Genomic DNA, 26,372 nt, shown 5'->3' with positions numbered 1-26,372 from the left:
TGAGTTCTTTTATTATCCCCATCTAGAAGAGAAAACTTAGGCTCAGAGAGATTAAGTTTTCCAAGATCTCACAGTATGAGTGGTGCAGTAGAAGCTGATGGTTTAGCTTAGAGCTCATGCTATTAACCCGTAACCTACAGGCACAGAATTATTTTTAACAAAAAACAAATGCTTTGATGAGATATTTAAAGTAACCACTCTTCGTGTTATTAGGCAATGCATTTATTCATGGATCATATCTGAGAAACAAACTTGGTAGAATACCCACTGGACTCCATTATAATCATCTTTCATGGGTCTTAAATATGGTGAGAATCATTAGCCTCTAGAGCCATTACTTCTACAGAGAGCAGATGTAGCAGATTCTAGCTCATGAAGGTCTAATATTACCTTGAGAAAGTTACTTAACCTTTCTGTGACTCAGTTTCCTCATCTGAAAAATGGGGATAATAATACCTACCCTGCAGGGTAGTTAATAGTGAGGATTAAGACAGAGACTGTATGTCAAGCACTCAGCGTGGTACCTGGTATACAGTAAGTGCTTGACAAATGACAGTTGTTATGGTTGCTGATTTCACCTCCTTATCATGACCTGGTGAATTCTAAAGGTCCTTGCAGTTACCCCATAAGCTATGCTTCTATCATTCCAATCTTCTTTCAGAGCAGTCAAAAGCCGGCTCAATTCTCTTTCCCACACATATACCAATCTTTCCTGAAATATCCTCTTGTCCTTCAGATTTTTCCATTGTACCATTTCTAATCAATTCTGCACTGATTTCATGCTTTGTTTTACCATTTTCTAAATAATCGCTGTCTTGTCAGTTTAGCATAAAGAATTCTATATTCTGCTAGGTCAGTAGGTGGTTCCATGACTTCCCTTTTCTGTGACTATGAATCTGGTTCAAAGCTGGTACAATGCCTACTGAGGTCCTCCCGGCTCTATGCTTCCAAGACTATAGATTTTACAAGCTCCTCAACCAAACTGCAATGTCCTCAAGGGCACCCCAGCCACCTGCGCATTGATCAGCTGCTACTGGCGCCCACAGTGTGAGAAGGAGGAAACAGACACACACTGGTGAGGACTGAAAAGCACAGGAGGAGGCTCTCCTTCACATGGGCGTTGGAGTTAGATGCATAGGGGTTCAGATCCCAGCCCTGACTCTTACTTCTTGCCCAAGGCCTTCTTGGTCTCTGCAAAGAGGGGACTGTCAGAGGATAGCATACTGAAACCTCTAATAAGCTATCTGGTTGTTTAAATGTGGTAGTTATAACCATTAACCTTTCCTAATGAATACCAGCAGATCATCACACTCAGCAAAGGCTCTTAACCCATGTTTACTAATTAACTGACATGGCAGTGATCGATACTGTTAGGGAGAAACCTTTGGACCAAATGGCGAAGAGATCAACTCGATCCTAAGAGATTATCAACTCATTCATAAAAATGAACCTTGACCTTAGTGACAGAGGTCAAGGATGTTCATTGCAGCAATTAACTTTTTATCCAGGAAGAAACGGACAAATGAATTAATTTGCATTTACATAATGGAAGGCTATGCAGTCACTAAGAGGAATGAGGTGAGCCATAATGCCATGGTGTTCTGCTCCATGAGTCAAAAAGTTGCAGAACTGGCAAAGTATGAGTCCATTTGTGCGCAAATGGAAACCTGCAGTTAACAACGCTCGCCTCTGAGGAATAAGTGTGGTGGGCTAAGAAGAATCTATTTTTATTTCATTCTATTGCATACAATTGCATTTTTATAAGAAGCATATATTCATTTTATAAATAATGTCTTGGCCCTCAAACAAGAAAACTGGAAAGGTCTCTTTTCCCCTGTGATAATCATGACACATCTCTATGAGGAGAGGCCCTCATTTTGAGACTTTATCTTGCTTCTGTGATACTGGATTTGTACATCCTTCAAGATTAGACACACTAACTGAAGTAAGGAAGAAACAGATTTCTAGGGAATGTAAGTACAGTGGTCTATGGAGTCTTAGGAATACCTAGTAAATAATCTGTGCTAAAAACAACAGCAGCACACAGACCTGCTGCTGTGACCCCCAGCGCCTGCACACCTATGACCCACAGGAGTGCCCAAGGCCAGAAGGAACGCTGTGCTCGAAAGTGGCCATTGTGAATTGAAGGTTCAGGGCTACTGAAGCAGTCTACAAGGTGGACTCTGAAGTCCTGCTTCCCTGCCCTTTCGTCTGGCCTCTCTGTCTTTCCTGGCGCTCTGGGTATGTCATTAGGTGGGCCTGTGACACAGGGCGCTGCCCCAAGAGGCAGGAGGAGCAACGGATGGTCTTAGTTCTCGAAGGTCAACCCGACTATCAGAGAGTCTCTCTCCCAGATACCAACCTCATCGGTTCCATAACATCCACAGAGTTGAGGGTTTCACCGTCTCAGGTACGCTCATCTGCCTAGACACATCCTTTCGTCGGGCTCGCGTGATTTTTTTCTTCTAGCTTTGCAATCCATTTTTTCAGCTGAGTGAAAACTCTAAAACTAGTGGACTGGTGAACTCTCCCCTCACACTGTCTGATTAATCCTCTCAAAGGAAGCTTAGGCAACTGAATGAACTCACTGGATCGAAGGCTGAATTTTCAATTCTGCTAAAATAGGGCGGCCCAACATTTTTGGATAATGATCTTACGAAGTGATCGTTAGAAGCAAACGCTAAAACTTGCTAAGAAGGATAAAAATTATTTCTTAGGTCAAGGAAAAATTTGAGTGCATTTCATGTTCTGTGAGTAGATTGCAATTTGAGTTTCACCATTTAAAAAAATCCAGTTTCTAAAATCCATTTACATGCAGGGCTCCTTGGGTGTGAGTCCCGTGCGGTCACCCTGGGCCTCACACTTGGTTGAATGTTCTGTTGTCACTGTCTTAAAACTCTTAATAATTTTACGTCTGAACTTGTGCCTTGTAAGTGAAGTCTGATTGGACAATGGAACACGTGCATGAGCAGAAGAGATCTGCGATGTGCGTGTGTGCGGTTCCTCGCCACATTTTAAGAAATACAAAACCTTAAGCAAACGGCATAACTTAAAAATGTTTTATTGCTTTAATAAGTAACATTTAACTTAAAAAAGAAGCCCAGTTTAATGGCCAGGCTCAGATCAGCTTGAGGGAAAACAAACAAACAAAAACAAAACCAAACAAGAAGTCCTGACTGAAAACCCAACCAAAAATCAGTCAAATAATTACCAAAACTCTGTAACTTCGGCTGGTCTAAAATAGTATTTTTTTTACTTTCTGATAAGGTAATATTGCAATCTCCAAATATATCAAAATACACATCAAACATAAGAAGGCATTAAAATTAATATATTCTACCATAACTATAGAAAAGTATGAAAACAGGAATAGAATTAATTGTTAAAAATGAATGAAACCCACTTCATTGATGTTTTAGACTACGCTAAATGTAGCAATGTTTGCTATTTACTGTATGTTTATGTTCTGTCTTTTAGTTAAAATGGTTAGGAACTGTGACACTAAATTTGGAATTGCAACTTATTGTTGCAAAACTTATTGTTGCAAAACTTATTGTTGCAACTTATTGTTTGCAACTTATTGCAAAATTGTAATAATTTTGTCAGAATGCTTAAATGTCTAAAAAATTGATTTCCAAAGGCAAAGATACATAAGTTTAATAAACCTATAGCATTTGTCATAATACAGACAGTTTTGGGGGCTCTTCTCCCACCAGAGCTCCTTGGCCATAAAATCATCTATTAAAAAAAAAAAATGAACATCATCTTAGGTAAAATTCAAAATTCAATGCATTTGTTCTTAAGGTAATGGGCCTATCCCAGTCTCTGTTTCTATGGTTAATATTTAGTCTGCAGAGTCAGGCCAGGGCTAACTCTTGGCTTTATTGTACAGTCTGAGTTTAAGAAGTTACTCAGTCTCTAAATCTATTAGCATACCCATAAGAATTAGATCAAAACCTTAAATTTCCATATAGGATTTTCTTGTGGAGATAAAATTAGGGAAATGCATACAAAGTGTTGAGTGTAAGTACCTACACAGAACAGATACTGATATAAGTTTAATATAACCTGTTCTCGTTATCAGTTAGAAATGAGTTTCGCTGCAAGTAGCAAAAACAAAAAGAAAAAGAAAAAGAAAAAAAATGTTGCTTCCCTGTTTTAAATGGACAGGAATTTATTTTTCCCACATAACAAGAAATCCAGGGGCTATACTCCTTCTGTCTTCCTCTCAGCCGTCTCAGCATTGTTGAGATAGGACTGGTGTACCCCAGGCAGCACGAGGGCAGAGTGAAAGGCAGAAAGGCAGGGGGCCGAGGGCAGCTTGGTCAGTACCAACTAAAATCCTTCCCAGAAGCCTGACCCAGTGAAGCTGCCATCTTTATCTCTTTGGTTGGAACTGGGGCTCCCTGGAATACAGTTTAGCAAGTCTTCTAGCTTTCCCTCTTCTCTTGTAGAGGACAGTGAAGGGGTTGTGAATGGCTTTGGGGTGTCTGCAAACATCATCCTTATTATTCCATCATTTTCCCTCCTGAAGCCACAGATTCCTAGTCTGTGAAATGAGAGGCTTCTGGCTAGAAGATCTCCCAGGTTGCTCCCCGCAATGACACTCTCTTTAAAGGCTGTTTCTTTCTAAACACCAAGTACTCTTGTAATAAACTCTATAAGCTGTAGAGCTTCCCGAGGCATGGAGAAGCCCTCTGCTGAGACTGTGCTCTGCACCCCAGCTTCTCCGCCTGCCCAACCCCTCTTCCTTCCCTCTCCTTCCGCACCTGTTGAACTTCCCGCACGCTAGTCTCTGTCTTAGAGTCTGTTTCCTAGGGAATGCAATTGCAACAATTCCTTACAGATGTCCCTGAAGGATCCTATCCCAGGAGGAGCAGACTGTTGTCTGACCTCATGTCAGACCTTCTACATATGCTGGAAACCTCACTGGCAGCAAGCATTGATAGGGCTGAAATATTCAGAAGCAACAACTAAAAAATTAGCCTTAATGAGGAGTTATTTGGGGGTTCTGAGAAAAACATCCAAAAAGGAAGAGAGATTCCAAGAAAGTGATGGCACCAAAATCAGGTTCTGGCCATTTCCTAATAGACGATGCAGGATGTAAACATACTTCTATTCACATAGGCGAATCAAGTCCCTAGGAATATAAGTTAGTATAAGTATCTCAGCTTCTTAATCAAACAGACTATATTCTTCAATTCCAGCTCCATTATATAAGACACTATAACCCTGAATAAGTTACTGTCCTCTTTGAGACTACGTTTCTTCATCTCTGAAGGATGGGGATGGGGGTAAGTGAGAAAATGTATAGACTCAGCTCTTCACACTGGTGCTTCCATGAATATGATCAAGTGGAGTTTGGATGCCTTTTTTTTTTTTTTTTTTGCCAGGAGTGTTGGTAAAGGATATGCCTATATTGGAAAGTAAGCTGATTTAAATTATTAGTTTTCAAACACTTTAGGCAGAAGAATTATTTTTCTTTTATCAAGATCTTGCAAATAAAGCAGATAAAAATCAGGATTTTATTAAACAGAAATTTTATAAGTTCAAGTACATAATGCTTAAAAATAGTTCAGTGGGATCAAAAGAGACTATTAAGATGAACAGAAAATTTTGAAATCAAGTTTACAGATGGCAGTTACAGGCATATGGCTGAAGCACCTAATTTTTTTCTGTGGGTTTTTTCGTTTGTACAGCATTGAAAAATCTTGACTCACACAAACAGCTGTAAATGATAACAGTTTAGAACAACTTGACCTGTAATCTCAGGATATTTCTCAGTTAAATTGTGTTGATGGGAGACTTTTATTCTAAGGTCTGTAGAAAACCAATTAATTTGTGTAAGTTAATGTATTGGTGTTTTCTGATATGTTAAAACTCAATATATACTGTTTTTGAGTGTAAGCATTGTTCTTTATCGCACTTTTAAAAATAGTTTAAATTATTTCTTTTGGAAAATGAAATTATAATAGAATCAAACATTTTTGGAAGCCCTGGAACAGAGTTTGAAAACTACAAAGTTTGATGGAGATTCCATGCTTATTCCAAATGTTTGAATCTATGATTCTTCTTCTGTCATTGGCTACTTAGCAAATCTGCCAAAGGTCACTTACTAAGACACTTAACACTGTCTACTGAGTGGGTAGAAAACTCTGCTGTAAGTTAGTTTATCCTCTGGTGGCTTCTAAGGAAAGGCTGGGAGGGTGTAAAGTGCTCAATGCCTGGCACAGATTAAGTGTTCTGCACAGAGTTGTTGTCATGAATGCCACATTGCTGTCACCCGGGATGCCCAGAACTAAGAAAATAGCAGCTCTGTAGGATAGAGGTTGATGGGGGAAAGAAAAGAGTGTGTTGGTCAAGGTGGTAGTTACTTGGGTTAGCAGGTAAGTCATTATGCTCAAATAATAGCACAGGAGCCTGTAAGAAAACCACTGGGATGGAGAATGGAGGCTTACAGCCCAGCTAGACAGTGAGTTAAGCAGATGGCACTCAGCTAAATTCCCTCACATGGTTTATACAGCCTCAATACAGATGCAAACTGGTCACTCCAAAGTGAGTGAAATCTGTATCTACTTTTATAGCTCTCATTTCTTTAATACCTATTGCTAGGCTATGCAAAAAGTGGGCACACTATAAATCTAGCTACTTGAGCCATCAGAGTCCAGCAGACACAAATTCAACCCTGAATCTGGAAGGTGTGGGGATCCCAAACTAAGCACCTGTCACAACACTGAGGCAGCTATGCCATTTTAGTCCTGGAAGAGTGCTCATTCAGAGTCTATAGTACTACTGACCCAACTAGTTCCAACAAAACAGAATGTCCAAAATACAGGTATAGGTAGTACCAACTGACTATACCTTTTATAACTATCTTGTTTTTTTTTTTTTTGCACCCATATGAGTATATACACGAGCTTTCCTGTATTCGAGTGCTTGGATCATAAAGTAAAACTGCACCAAAAAACAAATGACTCACTCCCCTAGAGCATGAATGATGCTAAACAATGGGTGACAAGGAGCAGACGTTGCCCATGACAACCAACATCCATCAGGGTATTTTGGAGACACAAAGAAGGAAAAGCATTATTTTTTCCAAAAGCAATTGACTATATCATTTTTCTAACAGTCCAAATATGTAATTTTCATTCATTGGCTGACATCTACAAGTCCTCTTCTGTTCTATCATGCTGCATTTCAGAAACTGAATAATCACAAAAAACGTGGTTACTTTTCACTACCTTGTCTCAAATCTCCTTAACTCAGCAAAATCTTTCTTTCATTCTCTATTTGAATAACAAATAGCACAGATACTCTTTGAGGCTAATCTATAGCTAACAGTCAATGATTCTTCCTCATTTTCAGTAGAGAATGTGTCACTGGTGCTGATTCAAGGGAAGCACTGCCAAAGCTGCTGCTCCATTCTCCAACTCTGTTATGCCCCCATTCTCTAACTCTGTTACGCCCCCATTCTCTGATATGCATCCTTTAGATGCTTGATTTTACTTTTTACCCTTTTTATACTGGCCTATACATTAAAAAATGTTGATTTCTGGCCCAGAGCTGGCTTTTACTCATTTCTGATCAAGTTTCTCATTCATTTTCTACCATCTTGTCTTTCCTTGTGCTTTTCTCCTCTCACTTGGAATTGGTGACTCTATTTTGAATGCCTTCCCCTTCCCTTATGCCAAGAGGAAGACTACTCATGCTTAAGAATCATCAACTACTTCCTTGGAAGACTTCTTTGAAATTACTCCAAAACCATAATGATCTTCTTTTCTGAATCTCTGCCAAAATTACATTCAGTTCCACATGCTCATCAACAAGCACTTTCATCAGTGATTAGTTTCTGAATCCCTACAAGCTCCACTTATTGCTTAGTTGCACCTCAGCTGTTTTGAAGTGAGCCATCATGTTTGATAAACTTCTCTTTTATCTCCACTATAGCTCAGCATGGAGTTGGAATATTCACCTTCAACATTTACTGATCCACTTAACCAGGTCAGTGTCTCCACCTCCTAAAACATAAAACTCTTGATGGCACAATTCTCTTTTTGTTGAACTTTGCAAGGCATCACAGGTACACTGACAGATAAATGCTTTCTGATAATGGCAGTAGTCTTAGATCTGGAATATACTCTTATAGCTCCTTACCTGGATTAAAAACTGGAAACCAGTGGTAGAATTCATTCTTGTAGGGAACAGTGTCAAACTCACTGCACTGCATCTGCCGAAATGTTGGTGTATCCGGGCGACAGGGGTGAATGTTGCACAAGCGATAGCGTTTTCTTTCTCCAGTGCAGTACTTCCCTCCAAACTTTGGTCTACACATGAACACACAAACTCTTCTTTAATTTCCTTAAAGGCCAGTATTTTCTTTTAAAAATCCTCTGGCATCTGGCCATGCCCCTTCCTTGCCAAACCTTGTCCTTCTCTAGCCTCAGAACTCACCGTTTGAATAAATTCTTCAAATTTCCCACATTTTTTGCTGTTGCCCGTGAACATTCAGTCCCAAGTTGCCTGTTTTGAAATAGCTTGACCCCATGGTCAATTAGTTGCCTGGTCATCAGTTGTGACTTTAGTTTTGTTTCCTCCTTTTCATTCCCACAATCACCAAACTAGTTCACCCCTTATCTCCATTCCTGTCTGCCCTCTTTTTCCTCATTTAACCTACTGTACACACTCTTCTCTGGCTAATTTTTATGACTGCCTTAATTATTTTAGATTCCTGTTTAAAAATCTTTAATGGCACCCCATGGCCACAGAATCCAGTCCAGCCTCTTGAGCTTGGCATCCAAGGCCCTCATGATACTGACTTACCTCACCTGAACAACATTTCTTCCCACACTCCTCCTCATTGGCACACTGCTCCCATGATACAGGCTGACTTATTTGCTTTTATTTTTTCTGTGCTTCTAGATAGATTTCTGCTCTCTTAAGTCTCTAAACATCTACATACTGCCTGTGCTTTAAGGACCAATAAATGCTATCTCCATCTCCATCATGAATTCTTCCTGAAGTCCTGTCAGAAGTAATCTCCTTCTCCTCTTAAATGACACTTTATTATCCTACTGTAGGCACTTCCTGCATTTATCACACCCAAAGATAATTCTTTGACCAAGGCAGTTCACATTCATTAACTCCCTGTAGGTGGGACTAAGAATTGTCCTTGAGAGTTGAGGGTAGGCTGGCTTCCTATCTGTGATGATGGAGTGACACTCTATGACTTGGCACCTCTCCAAGTCATTTCCATCCAAGAGCCTTTTGTGAGCCAAGCCCTGCTGGGTTCTCACTAGACAGCTGACTGATACATATCAAGGACGCACTGACCTGAGTCTGTGACCTGATTCACAGAACTGAATCTGTTACTGTGTTTCCATTGTTATGGTTCTCAATGAACTTAAGCAAACCAGCTACTGAGATCAGACATGGTCACTCATCCAAGGAGACTCTAAGACAAACTGTAGCCTCTGAGATGGGAGTTGGGACCATTTTTTCCCCCTGAAGCCAAGTTAGAGGATCATCTTTCATTTCCTCAACAAGGATGTCCCTTTTCTGACAACCATGGATCACTGACCATCCTCCAAGGAAGGCTACGGACTGGTAGTGGCTGATACAGAACACTGACAATAGGTCCCAGAACAAATCACCTGTATTTCCTGATCTCTGAAATGGAAATCACTTTTCTGATCACATTGAAACAAACTATAAAGATATTCTGTAAAAATACTTTTTAAGGGATTTTTGAAGTCACAGGAACTTTGTATTTAAACAAAAAGGTAAGATTTTAAAACAATTTTGCCCAAATTCCTCAAATGTACACTTACTTACATGCATGGGAGATGGTAAAGATAGCATAATAACTACCATTTACTGACAATTTTATGTAGTAGATATTATGTTAAACTCTTCATAGATGTTAATTTATTAACCCCTAGGATAAATTTTATATATATATATATATATATATATATAGTTTATATGTATATATATATATATATACATGCAGATATATACATATAGAAATATATTTATTATAAAAAGGAGAAGATTTGGAAATGAAACACTGAGAGAATTATAACCATATTTATCACTTTTAAAAAATGTGACTCTTTAATGCAGACTCATGTAAATCTAGGTAAAAGAAGTTTAATACATTTTCTACTTACAGGAGGCATTGTATGTACACTTTTTAAAAATTATACTTGGGAACTAGTATACTGAGAAATAATGAAATTAAGAATGTAATATATATTTTGAAATCAAGGAAATATAAATTTAATTCATATATAATATCATTATACAAACTTAAAATATGAAAATATTAAGCAATTAAAAAAAATTGAAAGCCACTTGTGAAATAACATCTATGGAATCCTTGATAGGCTAATATGGAACTCTAAGGTTTACAAAATCCTAATCTAAAACATTAAAAATAATTATCCTCAAAAAATGTGCCTAGCTATTTAATTAGTCACCTAAGGGAAGAAGAATATTTTTATAAAATTATACATTCATTATGATGGAAAGAAAGCTGTTATCAGCAAAATTGGGTGTAACTAATCCCCACTGATAGAATGGGGTTATTTAGAAGGATTTAATTGTGTAATCTCCTAAAGTCTTTCACATAGATTGTACTTTTTAAAAAATTTTGCTTATTTCTCCAAATGATGGAATCAGCTTACTTACCCAAATTCTAGTAAGAATCCAGGGCCAAGCCAAAATGAAACAAAGCAAAAAAGAACCACCTTTTTTTTCACACTCTATGAATCTTCCTCCTGGCTTCCTTTCATCTTTGGGAACATATTTGATTTCCCTCAGGAGGCCTGGGGTCACTGAAGTCATGCTGTCCACGACTAGTCTCCCGGTGCTCATGGAAGGAAGGGAAATATCTTTGGCTGGACTTACTCAGGGTTGTTGCAGAGCCTCTCTGCACTCTGGGCTCCAGCTCCACAGGTCCTGGAACAGTGGGACCAGGGTGACCAGCGGCCCCAGCCTCCGGGAATACTCTCTGGTTTCTTGCCCACTGTGATACACTTGCCAGCCATACACCACTGGAAAGGGAAAAGGCAGGAGATGCATAAGTCAGGAAGGTTCCCAGAGTAAGCTGAGTCAGGAAACCTAGCAGTCTAAACCCAGTTCTCCCAGAGCAAGCAGACTTCCTACAAGTCACACATCAGATGTAGCACAAAGAGAGCCTCATAAAAGAATTTCCCCCAAGAGTCTTGGGTTTTAGAATCAGAGTATTTCAGGAATTAAAGGGAACTTTACAGTGCCTAGCTGCAGTGAATGCAGGAGTGTTACTCATAGTGTGACTGGCAGATTGCACCCCAGAAGTAAATCAACACACCGCTTCCTTCACTGAGAAAGTCTCGCCATGAAAAGCATGTCAGCTGAATATGCTTAGTAATATAGTTGTTCAGTAACGTAATTGATTTCCTTTCTGGCACAAGCTTCTTATCTTGTTGAAGACCATAACAAACATTTTGCAGACTGGCACTATAGCCTCTATGGGTATTTAATGTTTGCAACAGATAACATCCTCCTGCAAAATGTCCACTCATTGCCGGAAAACACAAGTTGTTAAGAAGCTGAAGTTAGGCATCAAGAAAAATTTCTGCTTTCCTATAACTCTACCCATTGTTTCCAGTTCTGGTGTTTCAAGTGGCTCAGGAAAAAGTCCACTCTCTCCCTCTTCAAGGGAATCCTTCAACAACTACCAGTTTAGGAGGGTGAACACAGGAAAAGGGAAACAAGAAATGCAAGTTGGCTGTTAGAAATGGCCACATTTCCTGGAGGATCTGGGCATGTTCCATCTGCTGGCCTCCTCTTTCTCATTACTTTCTGGTCACTGTGTATTCTGATCGAGTGCTGTAATCTCAGTGATGGGTCATGCCACACTCAAGCGTGTAAAGACACCCACTAAACACATAAATCCTAGGCCCACAACGAACCCAAATGGTGTTGTTGAGCAGCACGTATTACTCTGTTCTTAGGTAGTCTGGAGGACATCTAACATCTCTGAGTTCTTGGGTGTATGGCTTTCCTGCTTAGTAAGGTGCATAGGACTTCAAGAAATGCAGGTCAGATGGTGAGAAAGAAGATAACAAGTGGTCTAAATACAGCATCTTTGGAAAGAAGAAGCTACTGGCTTGTCCTTCCCAATGTTCAATATGGAGGGGGGAAAAATGTCAAAATGAAGGTTGATGATAAGCTCAGCAGATGTTACTGACCACAAACTCCATGGAAAGTCATCGGGAAAAGATGGGCCAGATGTTTTATAATTGGAGCGTGGCCCTCTCTCCCTAACTACTTGCTTCCAATGAAGGCTCAAAAGGAGTCACGGAAGTGGAATCCTTTCCTTTGGCAAGTCTGACCGCATGATGATCTGCCTTCACCCAGAGGCAGCTGCTCTCCAGGGCCTTCTCCTCCGCCCTCTCCAAGAACGCTAAGCCCTTCACCCACCACCTTCCTTCCTCACATCACTGACACGTCACTGACACGTCACCTTCTTCTCACCACATCGCGTCCCGTCTGCAGCAGCGTCCAGCTTGGAGCGACAAAAGCCTTTCACAGAGCACCACAGTGTCTGGCAAACATTCTGGAAAAAAAACATGAGATCGTACTTTTTTTAACATTCAAAACTTGCACAAAAGCATTTCTACAGTGATGGTAAAATATACACACACTCACCCACATACCCACAATAAATGCTGTGGTTGTTAGTGAGTAACGTGATGCAAAGTAATCGCACAAGAACCCTCAGTTTAAACTTAACTTGGACTTTGTCATCATTCATAAACAGTGGTCTGTAGGCCATTCTAGGCAATATGAAAATGGGAGGTAAAACACATTTCCCAAGAGTTGAATTTCTACACCTGTGGCTCAATATCCAGTACTCACTGCCCTTAGGCAGGGCAACCGGTGACAGTAGTCATCAAAGAGCAATCCAGACTGTGATGGAAGGTGATCTGATTACAAAGAGCTGGGCGGTTATAACTTGAGCCTGCTCATTGAAGGAAAGTGAAACTATTCCATCCAGAAAACCTCAACTTATTTACTTATTACCCAAAACAGCCAGCTTGTTTTAGCTGCCAGGGAGTGAACTGAATATTCCCTCACATTTCTCCTCCTGCAGTAGGAACAAGGGAAGGTTGACAAGATTCTTACATAGCATCTGAAATGGCTCAGCTGCTTCCATCTACCTTTTAGTCTTTCTTCTATCCACCCATCTGCCATCATTCCATCTAGTTACTCTACTCTATATTCAATATGCTCCTTCATCATAAGATCTTGTATTTTTAACTATTTTAGAAAATTCTTAATTTTTATCTGACTCTTGCCTCTCCATGATTACAACTTTTGCAACTATTCACTCCCTTTGCAACTCACAATTATTGTTGATGGATCTTCCTATTCCATCCTTCATGTTTCAACTTTACTTTCATATTTTTTAGCTCTCAATTTTCTTATACATAAAAGTTGAAAAAGCCTGGATTTTTATCAGGAAAAGGCCAGCCTCTCCTCCATCACACAACTCTGAGAAACACTCAAGTGGGATGGGAAGTAATTTTCTCAACTCTAAACTTCAAATTGATTGATTTTCTCTTGAAAATCACTGTAGAATTTTCTTTACCACCACCCAGTTGCAAAGGATACCAAGGAGGTGGGTCAAGGGATATAAATGACCTCAACTTCAGTCCTTCTGCCTTACAGACATCTTGCCATGAACAGAAAGTTTCCATTTCTGGATCTTTGGATTTCCAAGTATTTCCCTGGCCCTTCCTTTAGCATGCTGGATCTCAAGCCCTGCCCATACCCACCAGAGGCACCAATATACCCAACACTTACTTCTACTTCCTGGCAGAAGGTAGCATTGGGGCCATACTGCAGCTGGCATTGGTGGTGAACATCATAGATCACTCCAGGGGCAATGACGTTGGACTTCAAGCCTTTCTTTTTGGGGTTGTCATCAAGACAGAACCCCCAGCCTCGGCTGAAAACGAGTTAATAGAAATGAGAGCAGTTGCTTATGATCTCCTAAATGAAAGATTTAGTCTTTCATTCAAGAGAAACTTCCATTCCTCTAGTGTACTCTGTCCTTCAAGACAACTTTATTTCTATCAGGCCCAAGGGGAGAGTTGTCTAAAAGGAAATGCAAATCGCATCTCACACCATTTGTTCAGAAGTGATCTAAGAAATACAAGCAGTGGTAAAATGAGAAAATCACCATCTTACCCCAAATGGGGTACAGTGACCACTGACTTGTCCTGGTTGCTTCTGCCAGTCCCCAGGGACTTAACTCACGATCAGGTCATAAAGAGCCACCTTCAGACAGAAGCAAGCTGAAGGGGGAGTGGGGGGGAGACGGAGTATTCACCTGGCTGAGGCTGGAGGCAAAACCCACCTAGATCTCAGGGTCAGAAAGCAGCAGTGAGGTCCACCCCTTCTGTTGCCACCCTTATACTGTGACCTGTGAGAGGAACTGAGACTTTTCCGGGCCTCGGGTAGAACTCAAAGTGACTTCCGGTTTACAGAAAGCCAAGTGAGGCTGTCCTGAGATGTGCGGTCACTTACTCCAGGAAGCGGGTGATGTACTCCTTGCTGCACTTGGACCACGTCAGTGGGGTGGGATTGTACTGGAGCTGGCGGGACATGATGGACGGGTGCCTGCCCACAGGCTCACAGTCATTTTCCTTCCCGTCATGCTGGATGCCGAAGCTGCAGGGGGCACAGACACAAGGATATCAAGGAGGCAGGTGTAAACAAGGAGAAAACCACAGTTTCTCCAAGGTGAAAACAACCCACGGAGAGCCACCTCTGTACAGAAGGTATCTGATTCCAAAGTAGGCCTTTGAAGTTGGACGGGTCTAGCTAATTTTCAACTCAAAAGCACAGGAAACATTTCAGGCATGGCTTTGTTTCAAATATGCAACCCTGGGAGCCATGTGGCTATAATTCAAAACCTTCTGTTTGGCAGAAAGCTAAAATCTTCCAGTTTGGCTTTGGCTTCTGTGAGACTAGAGTTGGGGGGCAAATCTTGCGTCCAGCTGTCCTCTTTCTCCTGCTGTAGCAATCTTAGCACAAAAGAGCAAAACCTTCCTCTTCCTTTTTCATCATAATTTAAGGGAGAGCATGAGAGGGGAAGCCTGTGGAAGACTTTGTCAAAGGCCACAAGCTTGGAGGGGATGGATTTCTTTCTAGTATTGCTATGAGTCCTCCAACATCAGACATTAGGGAGACCTTACAGTACAAGGGTCAAGAGTGGGGTATCTGAAGACAGATGATTTGGATTTGAATTCCAGCTCTGCTACTTAAGGATCTGTGAGTTACTGAAACTTGCTGAGTTTCACTGAGCAGAAAATGGAGTCATCATCATAGTCCTGGGATGAGATTTGAGTGGAATAAAGTTTGAAAATCACTGAGCAAGGTGCCTGGCATATATATATATGTTGTGTAAATGACAGAAATTTTTTATTGCTGTTTTTATCATTGTCTAGCTAGCTTATTTTCCTTTTCTAGATAAGTAAGTTGAGAGTTTGAGATTTGTCAAAAGTCGTGAGCTAGTTTGTGGCAAAACTAAGTCTTCTGCAGATCTTTGGGCTCCTAAATCAGTGCTCTTGTCTGTGTCTTGCTGGGTTGGCTCCCTGACCTCCCACTGCCAGGGATGACCAGGTGAAGCAGCCTTGAAAGGCCTTAAAGTGCTTAACTGACTCCCATGGCAAGGAGGCGCCTGGGAAACAGGCGGACTGAGAAGTGTCAGTTTATAAGCCAAATCCTCAGGATCACCATCAAGATGACTTCTGAGTCCCCACAAGACCCCTCTCTGCTGGAATCTGCTTATTGGACACTTACAGCCTAGAGATGTTGGCTCAACTTTCCAAATCTGAACAGAGGAAAGTATGACCTCTTACACTGCTAGTGAAATTCAATCCCTCTGACAGGGAAGCTCATATCTAACTTTAATAAAATCTCCTGATCAACATTAGCAACTCTTGCAGAAAATAGTCTTTGGGGGATTTAGGGATTTTCTTGTATTATTTTTAATGCATTAAGATGTTATCAACTTACTTACAGACTCTGATCACATTCCACATGAATACAAAACTCACAAAGGAGTCAGAGAATTAATCTACAGAGCTCTCACCACCCAACCACAAAGAATTTAATTCAATGAAAGTTGTTTTCCCCCGCCCCCAAGCAAGCCTTCCCCAGCCTGTTGCAAATCCAGTCCTACCCAGTTCATAAAGTATTCCACAAGTTCACCTGTTCAATAATTAGGAAAAATCCTAAGCAAGCATGGTTCTAAAAATCTCCATGAATAATCGTTTTTCTAGCATTGGCTATTCCAATAAGACAAGCGGGACTTCCCTGGGCGTCCAGCGGTTAAGACTTCATCTTCCAATGCAGGGGGTGCAGGTTCGATCCCTGGTCAGGGAACTAAGATCCCACATGCCTCGTGGACAAAAAACCAATAAGACGAGCCATATGGCTGGATCCTATATACTGGGTGGCTTCAAACCTATACTCTAAATATATTAGTTCCCCAAAAGGAACTGATTTTGTTCCCTCTAAAGTTTTTAATTCACTAAAGCATTCCCCCTCCAGCTTTATCACTCCTCTGTGCTCCCATCCAACAAAAGAAAAGCAGTGCTGCTAAACAAAGGTCCCCCTGGACATGTCTACTTTCTCTAAACGGGGGCAGCACTCCTGTCACATGGGATCAGTGGGTCAATGAATAATGAGAGAGAAGGAAAGCACATGGGGTCAAAGGGATGGAAGATGTTTCCAGGAAGCTACTTTCCAGCAGGCGGGATGAACCTCAAAAGCAGCTTGGAGTAAGGAGCCTACTACAGTCTGAAACAACTAACTGGGCTGTTGGATTAGCCTGCTTTACTACATCTTTGTTTTGTAATTCCTGTTAGATGGGTTTATGAAATTATAGACATGAAACAGTAAGCTAAGTCACTGCCTGGGTTTCAGGGTATCACTTGCTGAGACATTCCCTGTTTTTACTGTTTATTTTATGGTGGAGCAGAACCAGCAGAGAACAAGAATCATCAAAGTATGAATGTGAGCTTTTCTAACGCATTCAGAAAATATCAATTTGGTATATGCAACAGGCAAAGCTCTATAAATGAAATAAATGGAATATCACAATCCAGAAGAGTTGGATATATTGGGTGGATATTGCATTTTAAGTGTTCATCTCTATCGTGATATTTTCATTACTTAAAGGAAAAGGATGCTAAGTCTCAGAGAGGTTTCTAAATTTCCTGCTGGAATTCCACCTTCATTTTTGGTAACTCACCCAATAAGGGATGAGAGCTTAGGTATGGATGATGGATGTAATCCAGGCTTCTCATAAACGGAATTTTAAATTTTCTCAGAATAAAAATCAAACTATTTATTTAGGCCATAGCACAAGTTAGTTAACTTCACTTTCTATTTTGCATCCTACGCAATCAGTGATGAAACAACTATGTTTTCAAGAACAATGGGGTATCTTTGTCATTGAACTATAATGAGTATCTTCTTAGGATAGTAACTTATTGTGTTTTTCCTTTTCCGGGCAGCTTCAGTCCATTTCATTGATCTGCCCAGGGTTTCTCAGTTTGGTCCACAGCTAGTTAGAACTTTACACCTAAAGAAAGAACTAAATACCTCAGACGCATCTTTAGCTACGAACAAGCTTCTCAGGACACTCCAGGACACTCCTAATGTCTTCTCTTCTTTCGTTTTGTGTCTTACCAAAGCATTTTTTTCTATCACTCAAACTCAAGGTTATATGTCTTCCTTCAACTTTGCCTTTCTTATCAGTGACCCAAAACTTTTTTTTTTGCCATTTAGAAGACAGTGCTCTATTTAGGTCATCTGTACATGGCCCAAGGTCCCCTTTTAAAAATTAAACTTTTAATTTATCATATTTATATATTAAATTTATATTATTATATCATTATAGATTCAGATGCAAGTTGTAAGAAATAATACAAAGAGGTCCCATGTACCCTTTACCCACTTTCCCCTCACGGTAACATCTTGCAAAACTGTACTACAATATCACAACTAGGATACTGATGTTGATACAGTCAAGACAGAACATTTTCACCATCACAAGGATTCCTCACGTTGCACTTTATAGCCACACCCACTTCTTTCCCTCCCCCATTCCCTCCTCAAACCCTGGCAGCCATTAATACGTTCACTATTTAGACAATTTTGTTATTTCAATAATGCTGTGTAAATGGAATCTTACAGCATCTAACCTTTTGGGATTGGCTTTTTTCACTGAGCGTAATTGTCCAAAGATTCATCAAGGTCATTGCATGTATCAATAGTTGGTTCCTTTTTCTTGCTGAGTAGTATTCCATGGTATGGATCCATCACATTTTATTTAACCATTCACCATATTGAGTTGAAACAACCCCTGGGTTTCTTCCAGTTTTTGGCTATTAAGATTAAGCCTCTATAAACATTCATGCAGAAACTAACACAACATTGTAAAGCAATTATACTCCAATAAAGATGTGCAAAAAAAAATTCACGTATAGGATTTTTGGTATGAACATAAATCTTCATTTCTCCAGGATAAATGCCCAGGAGTACAATTGCTAGATCATATGGCAGTATTACCACTAGCTTACTTTTTAAAAACTGCCAGGTTGAATTGAGTATATAAAGGATCCATTCTTGACACAAGTGGTGAGCATTTGAGAATGTCTTCTCCACTTTTCTTTAGCTTGGGCATACCACTGCTGGGAATGTCTTGAGCAATCATTTCTCAGTTTGACCTAGTTATATTCACTTGACATTGCTTGGTCAGCAGATGCTGCTGATACCAATGACTTTATTGGAAGTTACAAGGGACAGTCCTTCCACATATCAGGATTGAGGATGCCTATACATTTGCACATACTAATAATTTTCATTTTGCCAACTTATTATCAACATGCCAACAAATATGGCCTGGTCTTTTCAAGACCTAGCATTCTGTCCTCAATCATTATTTAATCATAAGCAAGTCCCTTAACCTCTTTGTATTTGAATTTTTGATAATTAAGGATACTAGAATATATCATATTTATCTCCCAGGGCTTTTTGGTAAGGATCAAAGAAATCACAGTACCTAATTCAACCTACTCATTTCAGAGATAAGGAAATAAGCACAAAGAGGTGAAGGGAATTCTCTAAGGTCATAATACTGGTTGATGGAAAAGCCAGAATAAGCACTCACTTTTCTGAACTCCCAAGCCGATACTCTGGTTTTGTACTTCAGGTAAAAGTATTTTGAAAAGTGCCAATATTATATGAGAAAAATGGTGGGGAAGCTGAGGCCAGAGAGGCTGGGCCTTGAATAATCCAGTCAACAGGGCTATTCCTAAACAGGTAGGGGTATAGTTGAGCCATTTACAATGACTCCCTACTCTGAGCTTCCACTCAGTGTGCTGTTCTCTTATTTGTGGTTAATACATACACCAATAAATTATGAATAAGCTAAGATCTTTCCTCCATGGGAACTTCTGATACCTAGAGAATCCAGAATCCTCATTATTCCTTTATTCAACCTTTCTGAAACCTGCCTTCAGTCAATTCACCTAATCAAATTCACACATCTGTGTGACAACTTGGACCTTCTGTTAACTGGTGTTTGTCTGCTGGGCTTTCCAAGTTTATAGCAGTTTTCCATTTTTTCTTTATTCAGTGTTCTCCTTTGATACATATAAGTAAAATGGGACTAACAATAGTATCTACTTCATAATGTTGAGAGGATTCAGTGACAAAATGCAAAGCGTCTGGCATAAAATGTTAAGGTTTATGACTTTTTAGTGATATTAACAATATTACAGCTTCATAAGAACGAAATAGGGATTGTTATTCCTGAATTAATCAATTAAGTTAAAGCTTATCTCCTTGTTTCTGCTCGCTTCATTCTAACTCAGAGAATTGCAGTGGCCTCTTTGATTCTGTGATGTCGATGGTACAAGGGGTCAGAGCAGAGAAGACAGTGGAATCTTTGTCATGTGTGATTCCCCATTCCCCCCTTTACAGATGAGGAAGCAGAGATTTAAGAGGGTGATTCTCAAGCCACAATGCAATCAGATTCTCCTGACACCTTGTTTAAGTTTCCCTCCATTCCCTCTACTGATACTGATGCATGAACATGAGGAAGAGATCTCAGTTTCCTTGGCCCTTTACCTGTGTCCAAGCTCATGGGCAATTGTGAAAGCCAAGGGGAGTCCAGAATCTTCATTGATGTTACAACTCCAGTGAGGCTGGCACATTCCCGACAGGTGGGACAGACCCAGAGTCTCACAGGGGCGATTGACACCAGCACAGATGTCTTTTCTGAAAGTAGAGAACAGAGATGAGTAGGTACCCAAAGAAACATCTGGAAAAAAAAAAACCCTCCTGGAAAAAATCTGGGTATTAATTCACATTCAATATGGTCTGTAAAGCATGATTAAAATTGTTTTAATAGTCCATACGAGTTAGGGAGCAATTTGGAATTCACTAGAATTATTCTGATTTCACCACTTGATGATTGAATCTCACTAACACCTGAAAAAGGTAGGAAAAAATGGCAAATGTTTTACTTCGAGTTGTTTTTGCTTTTAATCTCAGGAGGCCAAATTATATTATTTGACCCATAAGGGAAGGATTTGATTGAAAACTGGAATTAATTTGAACTTTTAAATAGGGAAGGGACAACCAACAGTGGCTGAGGATTTTTCAAACATGAAACACCTTTTTGGTCGTTCTGGGGTCTGTCATCAAAACTCATCTGAGAATTTTTAGTCATTCATGAAAAAGGGAATTGGTGCAATCAACCCATCCAGGGATCAAATTAATGGTCTCTCCAGTTCCACCACCCTAACAATACTGCATACAGGAGGGGATGGACACACAAACACTCCTAGGATCTTACAAAATACTAGTTACAGCTTTTAAATATAAAAATGTGCTCCCAGATCCTAGAAGGGCTCATTTCAATCAGGGACAAGAGTTTTGAAGAGTCGTTAATTAGTCGTATGGTTTTCTTCAGTTCAAGAAGTCTTTGGCAAGAAAGACTAGCACAAATGCCAGCAGGGCTCTGAGCTTTAGCTGGTTGCAGACCTTCAGATCATGGGGTTTGTGTGGGTGTGATTTCTGGCAATAAATGGTCTGCTTTTTGTGTCCATTGGGCCATAGAAAAGGTTCAGGCTCTGAGAACCCCCCATAAGTTCTCAGTTCTCCAAGAGGCAACGGCTGGGACAATGGAACAGGAGAAAGCAACTGTCATCTCCCAGCATGCGCAGCAGACGTGAATCCGCACCCCTACTAGCAGTGGTAGTTCTGTGTTGGAGAGCTAGATTGGATCATATAGCCCAAGCATTTCAAATAATTTCTGAGTCTGTGGGAGGACCAACCAAACACTTTTCCACCCTAGGTCTGCATGGAGCTGCTGGGAAAAGATGAATGATGCTTTTTGGTAACCTACCAACTTTCTGAAAGTGCAGGAAGTTGGGTCCCTTAAATAACTGTTCATTGAGTGCCTATTAAGTATCCAGCACTAAAGAAGATAAAAGCAGGTAACAAAAGGATTGTAAGATAGGGGTGGTCTTGCAGGCAAAGAGCTTAAGCTCCCAGGAGGAGATCAGCTCCACCTCCACCATGCACTGAGGATAGTAAAAGAGAAAACACACCTTGGCATGCAGCCACCAGCCCCATTTCACAAGGCGTGTTCACACCAAACCCACCTTCTACTGAATGCACCTCTATAGAGAGCTCTGTTGAAGTGGATCTCAGCGTAGTCCTCCAGAGGCAAGTACAGTCTTATACTTCCCTCCCTTCCTGAGCCTACCTATTTCTTCAGAGCAGAGGTTCTCAACAGGGGTTGATTTTTGTTCCCCACACCCTCCTAGGGAACATCTGGAAATGTCTGGAGACAGTTTTGGCTGTCACACTTCGAGGAGGGTGCTACTGCCATCTCATGGATAGAGGCCAGGGATACTGTGTTTTGTTTTGTTTTGTTCTGATATTTATTTATTTTTGGCTACGCTGGGTCTTAGCTGTGGCATGCAGGGTCTTTTCTTGTGGCCCGTGGGCTTCTCTCTAGTTGTGGTGCATGGGCTCCAGAGTGCGTGGGGTCTGTAGCTGTGGCACACAGGCTTAGTGGCCCTGTGGTGTGTGGGATCTTAATTCCCAGACCAGGGATCGAACCCACATCTGCTGCATTGGAAGGTGGATTCTTAACCACTGGACCACCAGGGAAGCCCCCAGGGATACTGTTAAATACACTTCAATGCACAGCCCCTCACAGCAAAGAATTAGCCAACCCAAAATGTCAATGGTGTTGATATTGAGAAATCCTGCTTCAGAACTTGAAATTCTCTCTACTGTCTAGGAGCTGGTGAGGTTCATCAAAGCTTGGAACCTGACCCCTGTTCTAAGGAAGAAAAATTATCACAGTAAGAAAAAAAGGAGAACAGATCCTTCGTATTCTTACTGAGTAATAGTATGGCTATTGGGGTCAAGCTACCTGGATTTAAGTCTCTACTGTACCTGTTAAAAGCAGTGAGATTTTGGGCAAGTGACATAATTAAGCCTCAGTTTCCCCATCTGTACAACAGGAATGATTGACAGTAATGAACTACCAGGGTTGTTGTGGGGATTAAATGGAATGATGATTGTTCTAACAGATGTAGCATAGGGCCTGGCCCGTGTCAAATACTCCCTAAATGCCAACTATCATTAACTCACTGATTTATGCATGTGAGAATGAGAGGAGAAACTATTTCTGCTTTCAGGGAAAGAAAGGAGACGTTGCTGAGACACAGCTGCCAGGTGGCCAATGCTGGTCCTATGATCCAGGGTTCTTCCCTACAGCCAGGTCCTGCCTAGACCGAAGTCTTCCCCTGGCCACTTGCCTGGGTCCTCATGTTCCCTGGCTGCCTGCTGGCTCCCCAAAGCCTCTGTGCTTACATTCTACACCCACACCAACCTATTTCCCAGGGGAGCTATGATCAACCCAGGTGTCATAAGACCTAATGAACCTAATGTAATAGGTTTATGCCATGGACTTATTTTGGAACATATTTGCATTCAACCGAAATTTTGATACTATCACTCAAAAGAGTGATTCTGATTATTGGAATTTTGGGTCAGGGTAAGACAGAAATTTGGATGGGTGGGGGCTGATTATCATCCCTTGTACATATCATCCCTTGTACATCCCTTGTATCCCATGACTGGGATAACCCTGTCAAAGGGACAGATGACAAGCCAAGATGTTCAGGGGCAGCCTGTCCTCCCCAGGGACAACAAACAGACACCCAGGGCCTTTCCGCTCATGAGGGTCTCTTCAGCTGGAGGGCCAGGCTGAAAGGCCTCTTCCACTACACATCTCTGGATTTCAGGATGTCTCTGAATGTGCATAGGAGCGCCCAGTGAAAACTTACTTTCCCCCCATTAAGAGCTTCATTTGTCTAGATTAAAATAGTATCTGGTACATAGTAGGTACTCAAAAAATATTTATTGAATCAGTGAGCAAACATAGCATTCCAAGAGCCTAGGTTGATCAGGTAAATTCACTAGCTTTTCACAGCTATGAGTCCTAGAAGGTCTGATGGTTCTTCTTTAGCACCATAGGGTCTCTCTGTAGTCAGAACAAATAGTATCTTCATGAGGGTAAAAGGGAGAAAGGTGCAAGCAAACCACTCTGCCTATTCAGGGGAGGACCTTCTCCCCATATTCTGTCTTCAACATCAGTCAGAGATGGGTTACAAGGAGGACTGATTTCTGTAGAGATAGTTGCAGCTTTCTAAATTGGAGGAAATTTTTGAAAAGAAAATTAAAGGATGAGAAATTCCATGGTTAAGAGTTAAAGGAGCCTTTAATGAGGATCTATCTGCTAACAAGCTTCCCGATTGTTTATAGAGCTGCAACGAAAAGCCAGTTTTAAAGACGAAATCATCACTGGGATAGGAAAGAGCAGATGCAGTTTATTAACACAGAGAGCTGTGTGCATTTAGCAAGTTTGCTGACTGCTCCCTTACTGGTATGGGAGTCAGGAAGTGTCTAGTTGATAGACGCTGCCTTTTAAATGACAAGAGCAGCAAAGAGCAGAAGAATCTCATGAGGTTGAATACCTGGCAACCCTTTCACCTGCCAGCCCTCCCTGCCTTGCAGCCCCTGGCTCTGGGGTACCTGGTGAGAAGGACGGCCACGTCATGATGGGCAGGGTTGAGGTCACTCTTGGGATTGATGCTCTTCTGCCACTTACAGAAGCTGGACAGTGTCTTCTCTGCATGGTGAACTATTTTCAATCCTTGCTGGAGAAAGAAGAGGAAGAGATTGGCATGGGTGATTTTTCTGTGGTCAGAGCCCATCACTTTAGTCTTCAGAAGCAGCTAGGTGAGATGAGCTCTGGGTGGGTGTCCCAGACGTCTGTCAAGAATTTGGGGAGGCCAATGTACTCCTCTGGGCCAACCCCCTGCTCTAAACACTATCATTCCCATGACTTCCACTAAAGGAACGCAAAGGGGAGAACTGCAGGATAGAAATTATTACTGGGACAAGTAGCCCTTGAAGAAAAACTAAAAATGTATTAGCAGAGACCAAGATCTGTTTGAAGTTCTATTTCTACTATTTCTTCTTCCTAAGCCAATACACTTCCAAAGAGACATTTTTATTTCTAATGCAAAATGAATAGATTTTCAACAAAAAGCATCTTCCTTTCATGAGGTATCCTGCAAGGATGTACGGGATGTTTCCTTGCCCATGGTTTCCATCTTGGTTTGACATCTGTGGGTAAAGGGCAGAGGGTGACATAATCTCTCCAGGCTTTTAACCAGTTAGGATCATTGATTGTCTGACAACAATTAGGACGCTGGGGTAGATGCCCCAGCCTGCAACTTCAAGGGCTCCCGAGTCATATCTAGCTGGCCCGCAGTCACTATTGGAGATGGAAGGAGAGGGCTTGTTCCAAATTAACTGGATGAACACTTGTCAAATGGGAGAGAAGAAAAAAGGGATAATCAGCCCTAGAAGGGCTCCAATTTAATTCGAATTTCTAAAGGAGAAATTCCTTTCCCTCGCCTCATTTCTTCGGGGTCTCTATATAGAGCCATCTCTTAAACAGGGTGGATTCTACGTGGAGAATGACTACCTCCCTTGGCTTACTCTAATCCAAGTCTATTACTCTGGCCTCGGCCCAAGGTCTTCAGGGCTGTCTCTACATCAAACTATGAGCTTGCTTCTCTGTATTCTGTATTTTGCTAAGGCCCACACCCAAATCCAACAAGGCCTGAGAGGCTTTGGTTGCTTGTCAGAGGTACTCCCAGGTCCCCCCACCCATGCTAATTGACTAACATAGATCACCTTCCCTTCATGAAAACACAGACAGGTGGCTCATTGCTCATAAAAACTCACTGAACTCCCTAGTGTAAAGAATTTAAATAAAAGCAACAGACTTCATTATTTAACAATCCTCATCATTATAGCATCCATTATGGGGTATATGGTGGTGGAGGGAGAGAGGTTCTGGGGACTAGCTGGGCACAGGTGAGTCAGTCTCCTATTCAACTAGTCAAACTGTAGTTAGAACAGGAACCCTACTGGAACAAACATCCCACACCCACCATAAAGAACTGGCTAGGTGGCACGAATTACGAATGGAAAGGAAGAAAAGAGGAGGAAAGAAAAGGAGTGAGGGTGGAGGGTAGAAGGATGGGAAAGGAGAAAAGGAAGGAAAGAAACAGTTCTTGATCATTTACTTATGTGCCAGATATTTTCACATAAATTCTCTAATTTAATTTCATCTTCTCAGCATTACTTGTAAAGAAAGCGTTATTATTTTCATTTTATAATAAGAGGAAGTTAAACCTCAGAGAAGTGAAGAACTAGCTGAAGGTCACTCGGGTCAGTTACTGAATCAAAGACTATGAGAACAGGGGCTTCTTGATGAAGCTGTACTTCTAATTGGTGAGCAGCCTCATTAGAAAGGTGCCTTACTTCCCCTTCAGACAAGAAGGCAAGTTATCAGACAAAACATCAGCTATGATTAGATTGCTTTGAGGTTTGTTTTAAACCTTACATTTGTTTGTTTGTTTGTCTGTTTGTTTTGGGGGGAGTAAGTCTCTGAAAAAATACTCATTAATTAAAAAATAATGCCATTTTGCATTGTTCCAAAGAAAATGAAAGTGGTATAAATCTAACAAAACATGTACAGGATCTGTATCTGGAAAATTACAAAATTCTGAGGAATGACATGAGTCTTGATCTAAACTTCACACCTTATACAAAAATTATCTCAAGATGTATCACAGACTGAAATGTAAAATATAAAACTATAAAACTTTCGAAAAAAAATCATAGGGGAAAATCTTGGGTCC

The 26,372-nt window shown here is 40.9% G+C and overlaps 1 protein-coding gene across 1 annotated transcript in view; it reads right to left on the bottom strand.

The window, feature by feature from the left end:
- The window catches only part of ADAMTS12 (ADAM metallopeptidase with thrombospondin type 1 motif 12), a 409,046-nt gene that overhangs the window by 131,230 nt on the left and 251,444 nt on the right, over positions 1–26,372 (bottom strand). Inside the window, exons 6-12 of the mRNA XM_007466839.1 lie at positions 24,187–24,311; positions 20,197–20,346; positions 14,578–14,721; positions 13,852–13,996; positions 12,509–12,601; positions 10,909–11,054; positions 8,155–8,324 (exon numbers count right to left, since the gene is read on the bottom strand). Of these exons, the coding sequence (XP_007466901.1) occupies positions 8,155–8,324; positions 10,909–11,054; positions 12,509–12,601; positions 13,852–13,996; positions 14,578–14,721; positions 20,197–20,346; positions 24,187–24,311 (973 nt within the window). The remainder of the gene's footprint in view (positions 1–8,154; positions 8,325–10,908; positions 11,055–12,508; positions 12,602–13,851; positions 13,997–14,577; positions 14,722–20,196; positions 20,347–24,186; positions 24,312–26,372) is intronic.

The sequence above is a fragment of the Lipotes vexillifer genome, unplaced genomic scaffold, assembly GCF_000442215.2.
Source record: "Lipotes vexillifer unplaced genomic scaffold, Lipotes_vexillifer_v1.1 scaffold647, whole genome shotgun sequence".
Taxonomy (NCBI): domain Eukaryota; kingdom Metazoa; phylum Chordata; class Mammalia; order Artiodactyla; family Lipotidae; genus Lipotes; species Lipotes vexillifer.
Note: the sequence above shows the minus strand (reverse complement) of the source record. Positions and strands in the feature narration are given on the sequence as shown.